The sequence below is a fragment of the Trifolium pratense genome, linkage group LG3 (genome assembly GCF_020283565.1).
Source record: "Trifolium pratense cultivar HEN17-A07 linkage group LG3, ARS_RC_1.1, whole genome shotgun sequence".
Classification (NCBI taxonomy): domain Eukaryota; kingdom Viridiplantae; phylum Streptophyta; class Magnoliopsida; order Fabales; family Fabaceae; genus Trifolium; species Trifolium pratense.
In genome coordinates this window covers 35,615,119-35,632,371 of record NC_060061.1, presented here as the reverse complement: position 1 = coordinate 35,632,371, position 17,253 = coordinate 35,615,119, and the positions used below count along the sequence as shown (strand labels likewise).

The 17,253-nt window shown below is 33.1% G+C and overlaps 2 protein-coding genes across 2 annotated transcripts; one reads left to right on the top strand and one right to left on the bottom strand.

Moving 5' to 3' along the window:
- Positions 1-6,531: 6,531 nt before the first annotated feature.
- On the top strand, positions 6,532-12,767 carry LOC123917929. Its single transcript, XM_045969840.1, has 3 exons — positions 6,532-7,081; positions 9,954-10,025; positions 10,324-12,767. The coding sequence occupies exons 1-3, from the start codon at positions 7,072-7,074 to the stop codon at positions 12,471-12,473; spliced, it is 2,232 nt and encodes a 743-aa protein (XP_045825796.1). The 5' UTR covers positions 6,532-7,071; the 3' UTR covers positions 12,474-12,767.
- Positions 12,768-13,595: 828 nt separating this feature from the next.
- Positions 13,596-15,872, bottom strand: LOC123917930 (myb-related protein 308-like). Its single transcript, XM_045969841.1, has 3 exons — positions 15,387-15,872; positions 14,826-14,955; positions 13,596-14,438 (listed from the first exon to the last, which is right to left on the bottom strand). Exons 1-3 carry the CDS (start codon positions 15,517-15,519, stop codon positions 13,811-13,813), a joined length of 891 nt encoding a protein of 296 aa, XP_045825797.1. The 5' UTR covers positions 15,520-15,872; the 3' UTR covers positions 13,596-13,810.
- Between the last annotated feature and the right edge of the window lie 1,381 nt (positions 15,873-17,253).

Here is a 17,253-nt window from a genome sequence, read left to right as displayed (position 1 = left end):
TATGAAAAAAATCAAAATAAATATATACATTGTGAAATATATTTTATTAAAATAGTACTAATAATACACACTAAAACTACATGTGTCCACTGGTGCCACAAGGGGGACGATTACGAGGACGAAGTCCAAGTCCAAATAATTCTTCATCCTCGTTGTCCTGGTATGAATTATTCTCATTCACTCCAAGAAAATTTCTAACTTGTGTTGTTGGAGAGGCGTGTTCCACCGGAGCCGACGTTGAACCTTGACCTTGAGCCCACGTTGTGTTTAAATAATCGCCCGATAATTCTGTCCACATGAATTCCTGAGGGAGTTGTTGGGTTGGTTGGGGTTGTGTAGATTCACTGGATTGGTAAAGATTTCTGAAATTCTCATTGAAACGTTGAGTTATCGGTGATTCGAAGTTGGCGTGGTCGAAGTCGAAGAAATTCTGCGTTTGTGGAAATGGGGTCACAAAATCGAATTCATTATATGACATCGACATAAGATGTTGGGTAAATGGGTTGTTGTTGTGGGGTAGAGTTATGTTGTTGTTGTTGTGGGGTAAATGATGGTGGGTCTGAGATATGAGTATGTTGTTGTTGTTGGGTGAATGATAGAGGATCTGGGATATAAATATGTTGTTGTTGTTGGGTAAATGGCTGTGTGAAGATTGTATGTTGTTCTTGTTATTGAGTATATGAGCGTGGGATATTGGTATATTGTGATTGCACATCAGGATGTAGACGTGGGTCATTCGAATAATAATCGTCAGACACATATGACATGTAGTCTCTTCTATATTGATTTAAATGCTCGGTTGAGTGCATTAGTGGTACATTGTTGACCGGAACTCTTTGTAGAACACGAAGATGGCGAGTATCCCAATGTTGGATTTCAACATCAAAGTAAGCGGCCCAATCATGAACATTTTTTTGCATGCCTATCTTGTGGTATTGTTTCATGATTTGTACGCGGTATGTTACCTCATTATTAAGATTGCGCAGGAAAGTCCGACGGCTTTAGAGTGGGTTAATAATCTCCCGAAACAAAAATGGACGCAAGCATACAATGGATTTGAGTGGTATTGAGTTATTTTGTAACTGTGGAACTTAATTTAAATTTCTTCTAAGTTATTTTATTTTAAACTTTGACAAATACGTGTGCATTAGATATAGTTATATTAATTAGTAGTAAATATGGAATGAATAATTTATTTATTTGATTAAAGTAGGGATGTCAATTTGCATCCATCAGAGCGAATCCCCGCGGGGATTGCCCAGTTTGGAGCTCCCAAAAAAAGGATTTTCCCCCTGTGGGGACGAGGATGGATGCAAAAATTCCTTCGTGGATACTTTGGTGCGGGGATCGGGGAAGGCAATCCGTCCCCGCGAATTCCACGAATTTGTCCATATATACTTAACTTAACTATATTTACCAATTACTAACACTCTTGAGATATTTTGGTTATGAATTTTTTTATGATTATGCATATTATACATTATGGAATATTTTGCTTTCAGTAGCGAAATGATTTTGCAATGTTTTTTGGTTATGAATGCATTATGTGTTGTTTTTGTTTTTTCAAAAAGAAAGAAACAAAATATATATATATATTTTTTTTAAATAAAAAAGGAAAAAATAACGTCGTACTACGATCATAATTTTGACCGAAAAATATAGAAATTTTGTTAATATTCGATGTTCGTGGATCTCTGCGGGGATCTATGGGGATGAGAACAAATATTCCCCCGTTGGAATGGGGATGAAGCCAAAAAATTCTCTGCATGCACTTCGAGGTAGGGAACGGGGAAGCTTCCTCCGCACATTTCCTGTCCCGTTGACATCCCTAGATTAAAGAAACATAACATTATAGTAGACGACATAATATAACATATTTTTTGAAGAAGATGACATAACATAACATTATAAAGGATACAATTGATATTAAGCAACATAAGTAGCTTAACACGCAGTGGCGGATAAATAATTTTTTTTTCTGATGGGGTCGAAAATAATATTCCAACTAATGTTTTTTATAAAAAATATTATATTATATATATGTATGGTAATTATACTTGAATGAAAGACCAACGAGCAACAAGTTGTACCACTAACTTTTTTTGAGTGGCAAAATCAATTATCTTAAAATGAAAATGTTTTTTAGATGATTTTTTTTTGTTATCATGTTATAGATACAAAATTTCAGTGCTATTTAGTAGTGATTAATCTTCATTGGAGAATCTATTTGACATACAAAGTGATTTCCCATTTTTCTTTTAAATGTTTTCCATATGCAAGAGTTGAGAATTGAACCTCGAACAATTTGTTTGGATCATGATTGATTTATTAATTTCTTTTTAGGGCATGTCTATGTTATAGTACATCGTAACACTCGTGACTCGGGTGACCCAGTCCATTATATGAATGAACTTTGATCCAATCAGAAGTAAAAATAATTTGTTGATTTTAAATAAAATAAATTATAATTCCCACTTAAAAATATTGGATAAAATAATTGTAGATTGCTTCAAGGTGAGACAATATAATGCCAATGTGCAATCATGTAATGAACAGCACTCCTATCCGTATTGGGAGGTAATAATGCATCTAAACACTAAAATTTAACATATGCAAGCAAATATATAATATAAAATTGCTTAATAAAAAAAAATAAATACTCTATCCGTTCCAAAATGTAAGTCACTTTGAAAAAAAATTGTACCAAATTATAAGTCATTTTACATTACTAATAAAACATTTAATGTCATTTTTTCTATTATACCCTTAACTATCTATTACTCTCTCTTCTTTTAATTATTTAATTTATTTTTCTTATACCATTAATGAAGAACAATTTTGTAAACTAACTCATAATTTCTCTTTTTCATACAACAATAATTACATTTCATAATTTGTGTAATTTGGCCAAAGTAACTTACATTTTGGAATAGAGAATACTATATATAATAAGTACAATTGGACCATGTTACTACTAATCAAGACATTCCAATTCTCATTTACCATAATTTAATTTCATAAGAAAATTTAATATAAACCAACAGTACACATGTAATAACACTCTATCTCACGGATGGGTCACCGAAAACAGTGTCTTACACTTGGAGGAAAAAAGGGTCACTTGAGTTGAGCATGCCCCCTCTACCCCCATTCACAAGTGTGGTGAAAAATTGACTAAGAAGCTAACTAAGTGTATGTTTGGTTTCAATTCTGGAGCAGCCAGAATTGATTCTGGATATGTAGAATGAATTCTGACTTGTTTGGTTCCTCAAAACTAGAATTGATTCTGCCTCCAGAATGGATTCTACTTGAAGCTAGAAATTATAGCTTCTCATTCTAGAATTGATTTTTACACTCAAATTATTTGTTCAACTCACTTTTGTATGAATATATCCAAACATAAATCAATTCTATCAAACTCAATTCTATCAAAATCAATTCTGTCAAACTCAATTCTATCAAAATCAATTCTGTCCACCGGAGAACCAAACACATACTAAGAGATCCTCATCCTCATTATAAAATTCATGGAAAAGGGTAGGGATAACATGAAAGTAAAATTGTTTAGTCAAACGTCGTCATAAGAATTCGAACTTTGATTTTTTTATTTTTTTTGTGAATTTTTAATGACTTATTCTTTTATATATAAAAAAAATATGGTTAAAAAAGTGATAACAACTAGTAAATGTTACCCGCCTATATTTTATATTAAGTGTTGATTTTGAATATTTGTGTGTCCTGTATTATTTGTTATTTTGAATATTAATGAAGTCAATAAAACCCATTGTATTTACAGAAGTTAATGCATTCAATAATTTCTCATATAAAGTGTAAATTGATAAAAGTTCACAAAAAAGAATTGTTATTTCATCTTAATAGGAGTACTAACATCACACTCTCTAACACACTCCTTTAAACACATGCCAATCTATTTCATCTTAATCATGACGATCGGTGGATTAATCTCTTCATGTGTTTGAATTTCAATATATAAGGAGATTTTGTGGGCATTTTGATTTTGGGGGATTTTCTCAACGTGCTTCTTGTATTTGACTCTTTTTAAAATTTGTCTTAAAAAAAATTCAAATAGGAGTACTTATCAAAATTAAAATAGTAATAAATACATTTTTTTAATGTAAAAATTTCATTTTTCGTTTCGTTATACATTGTCCTAATGTCCTAATAGCATTCATCAGCAATTTCCATTTTTTAAAAGTGTATGGTGGATCTATGGCCCGGCCAGTCCAGACACTTGCGTATACTCTGATAATTTTTTTGGTATTTTACGATTAGTTTATGACAAAACTGATATTTTTAGGAGTTATTTTAGGACAAAACTGAGAATTTTTGGTTTAAAATTGACATTTTTGATCATATTTTAGAAATTTTTTGACCCCGCGCATGTCAATTTTTATATTTAATTATTTTAAAATAATTTTAAATTCAAAATTAATTTTTCCTGCAATATGCTTGTAAGTTGTACAGTACCAAGTTGGGGTACCAATTTTTTTTTTTTTGGTCTTATTCGGGTACCATTTTTTTCCCCCAAACGACACTGAATATGACACATAAAGGTATAAACAAAAATATTAATCTAGATTTGTCAAAAAAATAATATTAATCTAGATGAACTTTGATTAAAAAAGAAACATTAAAACTAAAAGTGAGTGAATGTGCAATGAAAATGGCCTCTCTGCTAACTTATACTATGGCATTGTGTAAAAATAAAACACTTATACTATGGCAGGCTATGACACATTGAACATTGTTCGTATATTAATGTGGTCTAATTTTTCTATGAAATCTAATTAATCTCAAAAACAAAATTGGCAATAATTTCAACAGTTAAGAGACTAAAGTTATATATTTTTCCTATGATGTATAGACAAATGTTGAGCGTTACATATTTTGTTAATCTATCACATTATAATGTGATATGTTAACAAAATATGTGATGCCTCAATGTTTTGATTTATAAAGAGAGATTCTTTCAGATCGAAAATAACACAAAATCACCCATCTATAATATATGAAAATAAAAAAAATCTAAAATAAATAATGATAAAGTTGCTCTCACTTAAAAACTACAATAGGCTAAACAAGGATAATATGAAAGAATAGAGAGTATGTTATTAGCTTCCTCTTACTAAATGATTCCAATTTGGAATATCAAAATATTATTTATTTGTTCAATTAAAAATATATGTGTTGTGTCCATAAATCCTAATTCAATCGGCACAAATGCTGAAATTACTAGTGTCAGACGTCATGACCGAGGTTCGATCACCGGTCCCTCTACTTTGAGTTTCTAATGACTTGTCATTTCGTCTATGTACCACAAAAATATATGTGATGTAACTTTTAGCTATCATCGGGAGCCGACTCTAATTTTCCTTTGTAAGAGAAGCTTTATTTTCTGTCTAGCCCTTCTTTTGTAAGTTGCTATTTTTTTTTATGTCTAACCCTCTAATTATTTTTATAAAAAATAAATCAAACTTGAATTCTTTAAAATGATTCATCTTAAATAAATTATTAACCACTTAAATTAAATATCTTAGTTGTATTGTTGTTATTTTAACATACTCAATATCTTAGTATTTTTGTTATTTTAACTTACGTATAAATGGAGTTTATTTTATTGTAAAAATAAAATAAATGCGGTGTAAGTTAAGAGAAGAGTGAAGAGGCAAATGATGTGGAATGGTATTAGGAGCTGTGGAAGTGAAGTGACGCGCTACGGAGATAGGATAGTGAAATTGTGAAACATCATTTTCAATTGCCATTGGACTATGGGACCATCCAACCTCCAAGAAAGACAGACCTATTCTATTCTATATCGCTTTGTGACTTGAGACAGACACACCCTCATGGTCATTGGGTTTTCCGCAGCTTTTTTAATTAGGACTATTTTTAATTAATGGATTATGCTAATTAATCTCTCGACTTAAAATTTTAGTCATTTTATAGTTTTACTTTTACAAATGAATTAAGAAATAATAAAAATTGATAAATTAAGTTATTTTAATTTTATTTAATTAAGGAAAAGAAAATTTGAATATTTTAGTTTTTTCAAGGATATATTTTGATTCTTAATTTATATCTTTTATAAATATGTAGTGGTAATGATGTCTTATATTTTTTACATTAACAGTATCGTCATGTCTATGTCCGTGTCACGATCTCTGTGGCAGAGTCTGTGTTTCATAGAGAGGTACAAAAATTTAGATTTAGGATGAAAGAAGGAATGTTTTTGAATATTTATTTATTTTTGTTTTTCACTACCACTTTAATTTGGTTCAGGGGTCAGTTTTGACATTAAGTGGTTCCAGCCCCCTCCCGATCGCAGTTGCGGCGGATCGAACCGCAGTCCTCCATACCAAGTTCAGCGCCAATCACAATGAACAATGTTTTTGAATATTTGTTAAAAAACTATAAAAAAAGTTTTTATATCAAATTTTTTTTTATTGCATATTTATGAATTTAATTACACAAATTAAAAGACATTTTTATTATTTTTGTTTTGTTAACTAAGTTAACAATTTTTTCATTCATTAATTTATACTAGTACATAAATTCCCTGGTTGGATTTTTATCACTTGTCTTCAAAGCTTTCCTTCAACACAATCATGACGCTCTTTTCTTTCCTTCTTTACCTTTCTCATCTCTCTTCTCTCTTCTCAATCAATCTGTGACAGACACTGCTTCCTGTTCCCACCTCGTATCACAGGAAACAACAACAACAACAACAACAACAACAACAGAAGAAGAAAAACAAAGTGTGTTTGTTCTTCTTCTGTTTCAGCTTTTGAAACACACAACACAAGATGATACTTTCTGCATTTTTATCCACCGCTAATGCCCTAGTAGGATCTACCATCTTCACTTTCGGTGTTGCTTCTTCTTCTTGCTACAATGCTGGTCCTTGTTATCTTCTTCGTTAGGCCATTGCCTCGTATGGGTTGAAGAATGCAAGCTTCCAAGTTTCTTCACTGAGATCTTGGAATCTTGCCATTGATTGTTTTCACTTTTTTTTTTTTTTTACTGATTTTCAACAACTCTTTGCTGGTCGCAATGCAATTAGGTGAGTTTCATTTCCTTTACCCCTTTTGATCAAATGCTAATTTGCATTGCTATGTTATCTGTGTTGTGCTATTCTCTAGAAAATCAATCACTTTCGGCATGAATTGTGAATTTGTTTTTCATTCTAATAGTACTAATTGTAAAAACCTAGTTCAACATTGAAAACCTAGTATTGGAGTGAATCCATTTCATTGTGTGAGGGAGTTTATTGGGAAAAAAAATTAACTTCCTAAATCCTAATACACACCTTAGGTATGAATGAGTTAAGCACTTAAACCCACTTGGGCTGGTCCGGTGGTATTGACTTGGGACCTGGGAGTGTGCTCCTCCTTAAGGTCTCATGTTCTATTATCTCTGGTGCCAATTTGAGTGGGCTAATTTAGCTTCTTCAAAAAAATAAATAAATATATTAGTATTACAATGTGATTAATGTTTTGTACACACCAACAATTAATAATATTTTTTAGATGAACTCACCTGGGTTGACGTAGTGGTGAAGGCTCGAGACCATAGAGTGTGTGCTCCTCTCAAGGTCTTAGGTTCAAATTCTCCAGGTGCCACTTCCTATGTTGGGCCAGTCCTGGCTTCAAATGGATCCCCCACTAGTGGACGGTGGATTGGTGTCCCTCGAATTAGACGGTTTTTTAGCCGGATACCGAGTATTAAAATAAAATTGAGATGACAATGATAAAATGTAGACTAAATTGGGCAAGAGAACAGAAGGATTAGAAAGGAACAGTTGTGAAGACTGCATTAAAATTGGAATTAATTCTCCTACATGGTATATTCAATAATGGATGTAGATTTGCTTACTTAATCTAGGCAACTACATTAGGGTTTTAAAATGTGAGGAACAAATATCTATGAAGTGGAGATAAAATTGATTCACATAATCTTACCCTGTATCGCTTATCTCATACTATAAAGGTTATGTTTTGCATTAGGAACACAAAGAATATTTTTGAGATTAAAGGTTGTGTTTGGTGTAGGAAGTGTGGCTGAGCCAATATGAGAGATTTTTAAACCTGTACCATCACCGATCTGAACTTCTTCAGGGCCATCATATTCAGAGTGAATATGCATGTTGTTGAGATTGTTTGCAACATGGTGACTGGCTCCAGTATCTAGTACCCAATTGGAGTTGGTGGGGTTAGCATAAGCATAGTGAGCCATTGGAGGGTTGCTTGGTTTGGGAATCTGTGGACAATAGAGAGCAATGTGCCCTATAGTTGAGCAAAATTGGCAACGTTGAAGGGGTTTATTGCCACAAAAGTTAGAGCCTTTGGATTTGCCTCGACCGTAACCTCGACCGTAGCCTCAACCAGAATGTGAGCCACGTGGAGTGAAAGATGAGTGACCACGACCAGATGATGGTGTTGGTAGGAGACCATCATGTTTGAAGTTTTTATGGGCTAGATTTGCAGTTGGAACTTGAATTTCAACTTGAGATTCACAATGAATTTATTCATCATGAACAAGCAAGTGGCTATGAAGTTCTTCAAAGGAGAAGGGTCGCTCACGAGTACGAATGGATGCAGCAATGTCACGATATTCGGAGCCAAGGCCATTGAGGACATAGAGGGTAAGATCATCATCAGGGATTTTCCTATCGATGACAGTTAGTTCATCTGCAAGGCTTTTGACATAAAAGAGATAGTCAGTGATGGATTTCTCGCCTTTGGTGCAACGTTGAATTTGATTTTTGATAGACATGATATGTGATCGAGATGTGCTTGCATATTGGGCTTCAATGGCAACCCACAACGTTCTAGCAGTGTCATAGGAGGAAAAAGATAGACAATCTACTTCAGTCATAGAAGAGAGAAGAAGGTTGATGATGAGTTGGTCAGTTTGGAACCAGTTTGCATATTCTGGATTTGGGTTTGATACACCATTAGTGAGAATGGTGGGAGATGGAGATGGTGTAGTTCCATCAACGTGGCCAATGACCTGAATGCCTGAGAGTAGAGAGGTGGCCTGGCGTTTCCAAGCATGATGACTGGTTCGGGACAGCTTGATGTTAATGGAAGCATGAAGAAGAAGAGTTTGTTTTGATGGGTTTGTAGTGGCTGCCATGGTGGAAGAAATTGGATCGTAATAGGGCTATTAGGCTTTAGGCATAAGCATAACTGATACCATATAAAGTATTGTATTTTTGTATGTGTTATTTGATATGTAACATATACATTTATACAATAGGAGAGCCAAGATCATGCCTTCACATTGGTTTACGTTGATTACATGATTGGCACTACTTAAGACTAATTATTACAATGAACAAGGAATTAAATAAATTAATTGCTACAATTACTAAGAAGATAAACATGACATTATGATGATGATTTGTGCATGATTTCCTTGTCTTGAGATATTGCTCTAACACATACTAAGCATCCCATTGCAGCAATCTTAAAGCACAATTGCTGCCGGAGTTAAAGTTGTTAAGAAGTCCCATATCAGATGTGAGTCGGGCCTAATTCATCCTTACAAAACCGGCAAGAGGCAATACTCACTTTACAAGCCGGTTTTGTAAGGATGAGTTAAGCCCCACGCCCAATTCTAAGAAAAGTAATTCATAATTATTCTATAGTCTTTATCATTTTTGTTCCTTCAACTCTTGAGGAATAATAATGAAAAATATCATATTCTTTTCCTCATTCCAATATGTGTCTGCATGTGTACGATTACTATTATGTATGTGTTCGCAAATATAGTCTCTCTTTATATTGTATTTGGGACATGAAAAAATGCTAATCGGATTTGGAGATATAGACTCGATTATTTTTAGGAAATGCTTAGTTATTTACTTGATTAAGACATATTTATATATAAAGATTTATCTAATGCTTGTCCTTTTTAATCATGTGAATCAGGTTTTCTGCAGAATGGAATGGATTCATCGCCAGGAAAAAGTCAGGATGGAAGTTTCAGGAAGTCTAGTTCTGGTTTGTACTAATGTCTTCCTCTGTCAGTCTTTCCATTGAATTGGGAAATTATTTTATTGACTACACATCATTCTTTATCTCCTCTCACATTTTTAATTCGTTGGTTGATTTTCCTTAATGAAAAAGTGATATCAATATGATCATGTTTTACAAACTGTACAAGTGCCAGTTAGTACTTCTTTATGAAGTGTATGGTTTGAAGATTCTTAGCAAATGTTTGTGGAAAGAAAAATGTTAGCTAATAAATAGTTGTAACTATTTTTTATGACCATAATAACATAGTTTTCTTATATGCCAGTTATTTCTGCTAGTACTGTCTCCGGGGCATCAGGGCTGAGCAAGTTTGTTCCGATTTCGAGAAGAGTGTTAAAGGGGCTTAAGGAGTATGGAAGGAAACTGGTTGATCTGAACTTATTCACACAATATCTTGGGGATTGGGTTTTAGAGAATCTAAATAGTGATTCAGCAGATGGAATGCATGGTTTTAACTCTCTCTTTACAATTGATGAGCTGCGCAAGCTAGATATGGCGTTAGAGGGAGTTCCATTTCAGCAACTAGTCCGTATGCCAACATATTCCGAGGTTTCTGAAGAGCTTATAGAAGATCAGTATCTAGCAGTAGAAGATTTCCTTCATGCCATTATCATTGGTCTTTGGCGTACGTTTTGGCATAAAAGTGGACCGCTACCGTTATGCGTCTCATGTCCCTCTCATCCTGGTTCAAGGTTTAGTAGTGTTGAAAAAGCAATATCAAGGGGCAGATTATGGGAAATGCGTGGTTTAGGTTTAATATCGAAAACATCGAATGATTCAAAAATTAGATGGGATCAAGTGGTTGAGTTCGCCATATTCAAGCCAAAAGTGTTATTGGACGATGCTTTGAGAGTATCAGCCAACACTATTTGTGAAGCCCTCTTTTATGGTTTTCATGTTCTTGTATCTCGAAGTTTGAGTAAGATTAGTTCTGTTAACAGTGATTCCGTTTTTCTTCTAGTTCTAGATTCTAAGTCTGGATTGGTGATAAAGTTCAGCGGTGACCTTGGAAAACTTGATTTATCAAATTCAAGCAATCCGTATCTGTCTGTAGCTGAATGGATCAAAACCTACGCCGAAATCTGTATCACCCCGTCGGAACCGATATGGAACCAAATGGGAAATGCAAACTGGGGAGATATAGGAACTCTGCAGGTATTATTGGCAACTTTCTACTCCATTGCTCAGTGGAATGGACCGCCAAGAAAATCAGTTGCCACATTGATCTCAGATCATAGCTTCCGCCTTCAGAAGCGTCGGACAGAATGCTGCATAATTGAGACCGAAAAGGCACTCGTGCCTTATTATGACAACCATCAAGCAGGAGAGATTGTTGAACTTGATCAAAATGAATCATTTTCCAACAGCCGGCCCTCGCGGCTGAGGCTCAAACATGGTGACATTTTGGTCTTGGATGATCCACAACAGGGGCACAAAAGTTTCCAAATTCATGAATATCTAGTGGGAGGTAACTATTATCTCTATAGCGCCATAAGTCTAGATCATCCTTTGGAGTTACTCTCGTTATATGTCGGTGCTCATCCATCTAGACTTGAGCCTTCTTGGGAGGATATGAGCCTTTGGTATCAAGTTCAACGTCAAACGAAAGTTCTAAACATTTTGAGGAATCATGGAATCTTGAGCAAATATCTCCCAGAAATTGTTGCCTCTGGTAAGATTGTACATTCGGGTCGTTGCAACAAAGAAAGTCCAGGAGGAAAGTGTGATCATCCATGGTGTGGAACTCCAATACTAGTAACATCTCCAGTAGGGGAGCCATTGTCGGCTGTAGTTTCCAATGAAGGAACATTTTCTGCTGAGGAAGCAACGCGCTTATGCCGAGACTGTCTTGCTGCATTAAGAAGTGCAGCTATAGCTAATGTCCAACATGGTGATATTTGTCCGGAAAACATAATACACGTCGTTGAAAAACAAAGCAATAGAAACCACCTCCAACAAGCAATGTATGTTCCGATATCTTGGGGACGTGCCGTGTTGGAAGATAGAGACAGCCCTGCTATAAATTTACAATTCTCATCAGCTCATGCACTTCAGCATGGGAAGCTCTGTCCTTCATCGGATGCCGAAAGCATCGTCTACATCATTTATTTTATTACTGGTGGGACTATGAGTCAACAAGATTCAATTGAGTCTGCTTTACAATGGAGAGAGAATAGTTGGGAGAATCGATCAATTCAACAACATCTTGGTCAGGTTTCTGCTCTATTGAAAGGTTTTGCTGATTATGTGGATAGTCTTTGTGGAACTCCATATCCTGTTGATTATGATATATGGTTAAAAAGGTTGAACAATGCAGTGGAAGGTTCTGCTGATAAAGGTAAAATGATCGAAGAAGTAGCCGTAATGTTGAGATTAGAGGATGCTGCTGAATCTTCAGGAGCTTCTGGCCCTTAATTTGTTTTGCTGTAAATTGCAATTGGTGAATTCATATGCATTTTATTTTTAGGACTTGAGGTTATTTAGTTCTATTGTTTTGGTATTTGCTTCGGCAACGGCAACGGCGGCAAGGTATATTTTGGAGTGTTTACTGGTTTTTTATCAGAAGATTGTTAAAATTTAATGACAAAAGTCACACGTTTCAAGAATTGGCTGTATACTGAACCCTAACTCGTCTTTAGTCGAACATGGAACCATCCATTTTCTTTGGACAATGCTTTGATGAAATGAATTGGTTATGGTTTACATAAACTTGTATACAGAAAACTTTAGCAGTTATTGCCTTATTTGTTTTTAAAAAGTTGTTTCTTAATATTCAACTTTAAGCAAATAATATTTGGACACCCTCAACTCCCAATACCATTTTTTGTCTATCTATCTTTTTTCATCACATCACCAATACGTCATATCTATCATATTATCCTCTCTATTTCTTTCTCTTAAGGTGTTATTCAGGTGAATGAGTTTCCATGAAACATTTTCTTTGAAATTTTATCCAATAGTAATTGGTTAAAGTTAATTAATAATCCGTGGCTCATTGTCAACAAAGGATAATCACTTAAATTAAAAGTAACTAATTTTTTGCAATTTTTGTCCATTATATACTGTATATTTTTGGATTCGTTCGGTTTTCAATTTTCATATCTTCCATGCAACTTTTCAAAAGATACAATGTGGATTTACTATGAGAAATAATCAAACTTCGTATTTCAAGCACATTTTAATTTCTAATTTTTTATTAATTCTTTCCCTCTTCTTGCAATCTGAACATACTAGTGAGTTAGAAGTCACATTCTTGGGGAGATTATTGTGTGCAAGTATGAGTTAGCCTCAAAAGAATTTAGTTAAATCAAAATCACCTATTTGAGTTAATTAACTTGGTCAATATTTTGACAGTAAATTAATTGAATGATTGAGATTTTCACTAGACACCCTCCAGTGAAAAGTTCACTAGAGAGGATCACTATCCGTATGAGTTAAAAATCTCATAATAAATGAAAAAATGAATATTGAACAACATATTAATAACATGAGCTAACCATATACTAATAATGTTTCAAAGTTCCAAAAAAAAATGTGTAATCCTAAATTCTCTTTATATAGTTGCTTTTTAACTCAATGTGCGAAGATTCCAACTAAATTCTCTGAAACAAAAATTCATCTGAAAATTTGTCAAAATTAAACTATTTTCATGTTAATTAACTAACACAAAAGACGCAACATTACAATATTAATTTTGAGCTGGATCAGCTACTAATTAATTAACTCTAGTTAACTTCTAAATTAATTAAGTTCTAAATATCCATGGGTCTATAAAATCTATACATATTATTATCAGCAACAGTTGTAGTAATACTATTACCTATGGTTTTGTTGCAACAACACACTTGGTTGCTTTGAAACCCTAAATTGTAACAAAGACACAAACCATGACTAGTTGTAACAACCTTTGTTTCTTGTTGCTCATCACCTTGTAGTTGTTCTATTTTCAATTTGTCTGTGTTTATTTGAGTATGTGACGTCGATGAAGGAAGACCAATCGAAAGGTCCAAGTTGAGTTGTTGATGATGATATTGATATGTTTCCTCGGAGCTAACCGCGCTACTACTATTTGAATTTGAATCTTCAGAAACCAATTTGGTTACATTAATCTTTGTATTGTCATAACCACCAACTAACTGAAAACTGCCATTACTAATATCGTTGATGATTGTGTTCTTATTGCTTGTGGTGATTTGAGATTGTAAAACTGATGTATTAGGAGGTGGAACTGTGGTGGTGGATGCTGTTGAGTCTTTAAGTGGTCGATGAGTTTGAGGATCGACTCCACGGCTGTAGAGTTTTCGTTTGATGTGAGTGTTCCAATAATTCTTGATTTCATTATCTGTTCTTCCCGGTAATTTCGCAGCTATTAGAGACCATCTACAAAATCATAAATTCAAGTGGTTGAGTTAATTAGGCCCTAAATGAGTTTGATAAAAAAAATTCAAACTCTAGATATTAGATTTAAAAATTAATTACACTCATTAATTATTCTCATTGACTATATACTAACTTACCCCGATCACTATTATATAAAAAGAAAATCACTTTTTAGATTTATTTAAAAAACTGATGTATCTGATCTATAATATGGGTTAGATACATCAGTTTTCCAATAAATCTAAAAGTGAATTTTTGTTTATAATAGTGATCGGAGTAAGTTTTATTGTACACTCCTGATGTAAAAAACACTTTTAGCAAGTAAAAGAATTAATCATATAAATTAAATATATTGTGTATTTTCTTCACTATTGTGTTTATACATACTTGTTTCCAAGTAAGGTGTGGAGGTTGATAATAAGATCATCTTCTTGTTCAGTGAAGTTTCCCCTCTTGAGATCAGGTCTGAGGTAATTTATCCATCTGAGTCTGCAACTCTTGCCACATCTTAGCAAGCCTGTATAAATATATTAATTTAAAATTAATTACAAGACTACATATATGAGAAATATTAGGCATCTCTATATTTCACAAAAATAGTTTTGACACCATCATAAAATTTTAAATTGAAGCCTAATTCAATTTTATAAAATTAGTTTGTAAGAGTTAAATTAGGTCTAACTTAAATTCTAAGTTATAATTCGTTAGACCACCTGCGTTTCTGCGTTGCTATATCAGATCACACTTTAGATGTTCAAACATAAAAAAGTGTGTTATGAGTTCCACATTAAAAGAAATATATATGCCCGAACATATATTTATTTAATGAAGACAAATCTCAAGTTACATGTCGATTTATTACATGCCGGTTTTGTAAGAGGTGACTTATTAGGCGAATGTGTATATTGTGGGAAATTAATGAAGATATATATAGTACTATGTACTTACCAGCAGCTTTTGGAAGAGATCTCCAACAACCTTCCCCATGAAGCTTGATATAGTTAATGAGACGTTCATCTTCTTCTTTTGTCCAAGCACCTTTGTTTGTGTGCTCTTTCTCACAACAAGGAGATCTACCCATACTTGCTTGGCTCAAAGAGATAGAGAGAAGAAAAGAGTAATTTGGTGAGAGAGAGAAAAGAGGGTAGAATTAAGGAATATAAATGGAAGGTGGTGAGTGATAATTAAGGAGAGGAAAAGAAGGTGCAATTGACTCGGGGATATCTTGTTTTTCTGAGAGAGAATTATGAAAGAAAAAGTATAGTAATAATCTTAAGATTAAGAGAGAGTATTTGACCAAGTTGTTGAGAAACATGAGTGGTTACAATTCACTTATTTAGTGCTTGCTCCATTTGGTAGGTAGCATTAGCTACTTTTATTTACATCCTTCTTTTTTTAAAAAAAATTATTTTTTCTCTTTCATATTGCTTCTCTACCTTACCTCTATTATATGCTATATATATATATATACACTTCTTTTATTCATGATTCCAACCCTAAGTAAACATGTGCAAATTTATTTGAATTTAGTTATAAAGATGGCACATATTTATTTGCTTGACATAATCTACCACATGAGATGTTAACGTCATGGCACCAATTTCCTGCAATAATTGTTTCACATAGAGCTAAATAAACAACAAAACTCTTTATAAAACAATATAAATTATTTGCAGAGCCGATACAAGGGCCAAACAACCCAAGAAAATGCTTTAATCTCAAATTTTTTGGGTAAAAAAAGGCTTTAAAAAAATTAATTTAGTTATAAATTTATAATATAATAAAATATTTACATATAAAATTCAATTTAGTTATAAATTTACAATACGATAAAATATTTACTTAAATTTATTTTGCTCAATTGATTAAAAAGAGGCCTCAAATTCTCCATAGACAATGTTCAATCCTCAACATTCACATAATTTAATATTTTTAATTTATTTTTATTAATCATGTATTTTTCTTAAGACTTTATTAAATTAATAAGAACTCCACCACTCTAATTAATAAGAACTTATTTGACATCTCATTAAGTTTCCCTTGTTTTTGACTAAACGTTAATTTCACTACTTTACATATTTTGTTTCCATATAAAGGATTCTAGATGATTCATAAAGTAAAAGATTCTAGAAGCATGTCTCAACTAACTCCACTTTATTCAAGCTGATGTGTGAGTAATTAACTAACGTCCATCCATGGCTTAGAGTAGTAGGGGGTTCTTAAATTTATCTATCAATTAAATTGTTATTTTCTTACTCTAAGAATATTTAGAAGCAATAACGATGGTTAGTTGGTTCAGTGGTGATTGATACTAAATTTGGTAGGGGGAATTACGGTTCGATTCTTCACAACTGCGATTGGGAGGGGCTGGAACAACTTAATGCCAGAATTGATCTCCGAATTAGATTAAACTGGTGGTGAAAAAAAAATTTAAATGAAATAATACGGATTTCTTCTAGGTTAATTAATTAAAATCTTGATTTTGACATGCAACAATGATAAAATTCTTAGAGATAATTTACCACATATTTAAGTCCTTCAGAAAATATCCAATTTAGGCCAAAATAATTGTGCTTTTCTTCAATTATTTTACATACCTACTAGACAAATTAAATAAATAAAATTTAAATAAAGGAGAGATGCATGCAATTAATTGTTTTAGAGGCAGTGTATAATTTAAACTTGTGTTATAAAAATGAGAGGTGTAATTTGAGTTAATGTCCAAATCGTTTGCAATAAGAAGATATATATTATTGTGGTAGTAGGTCAAACAATATCCTCTTTTATGTAATCACATGACTATATATATATTATT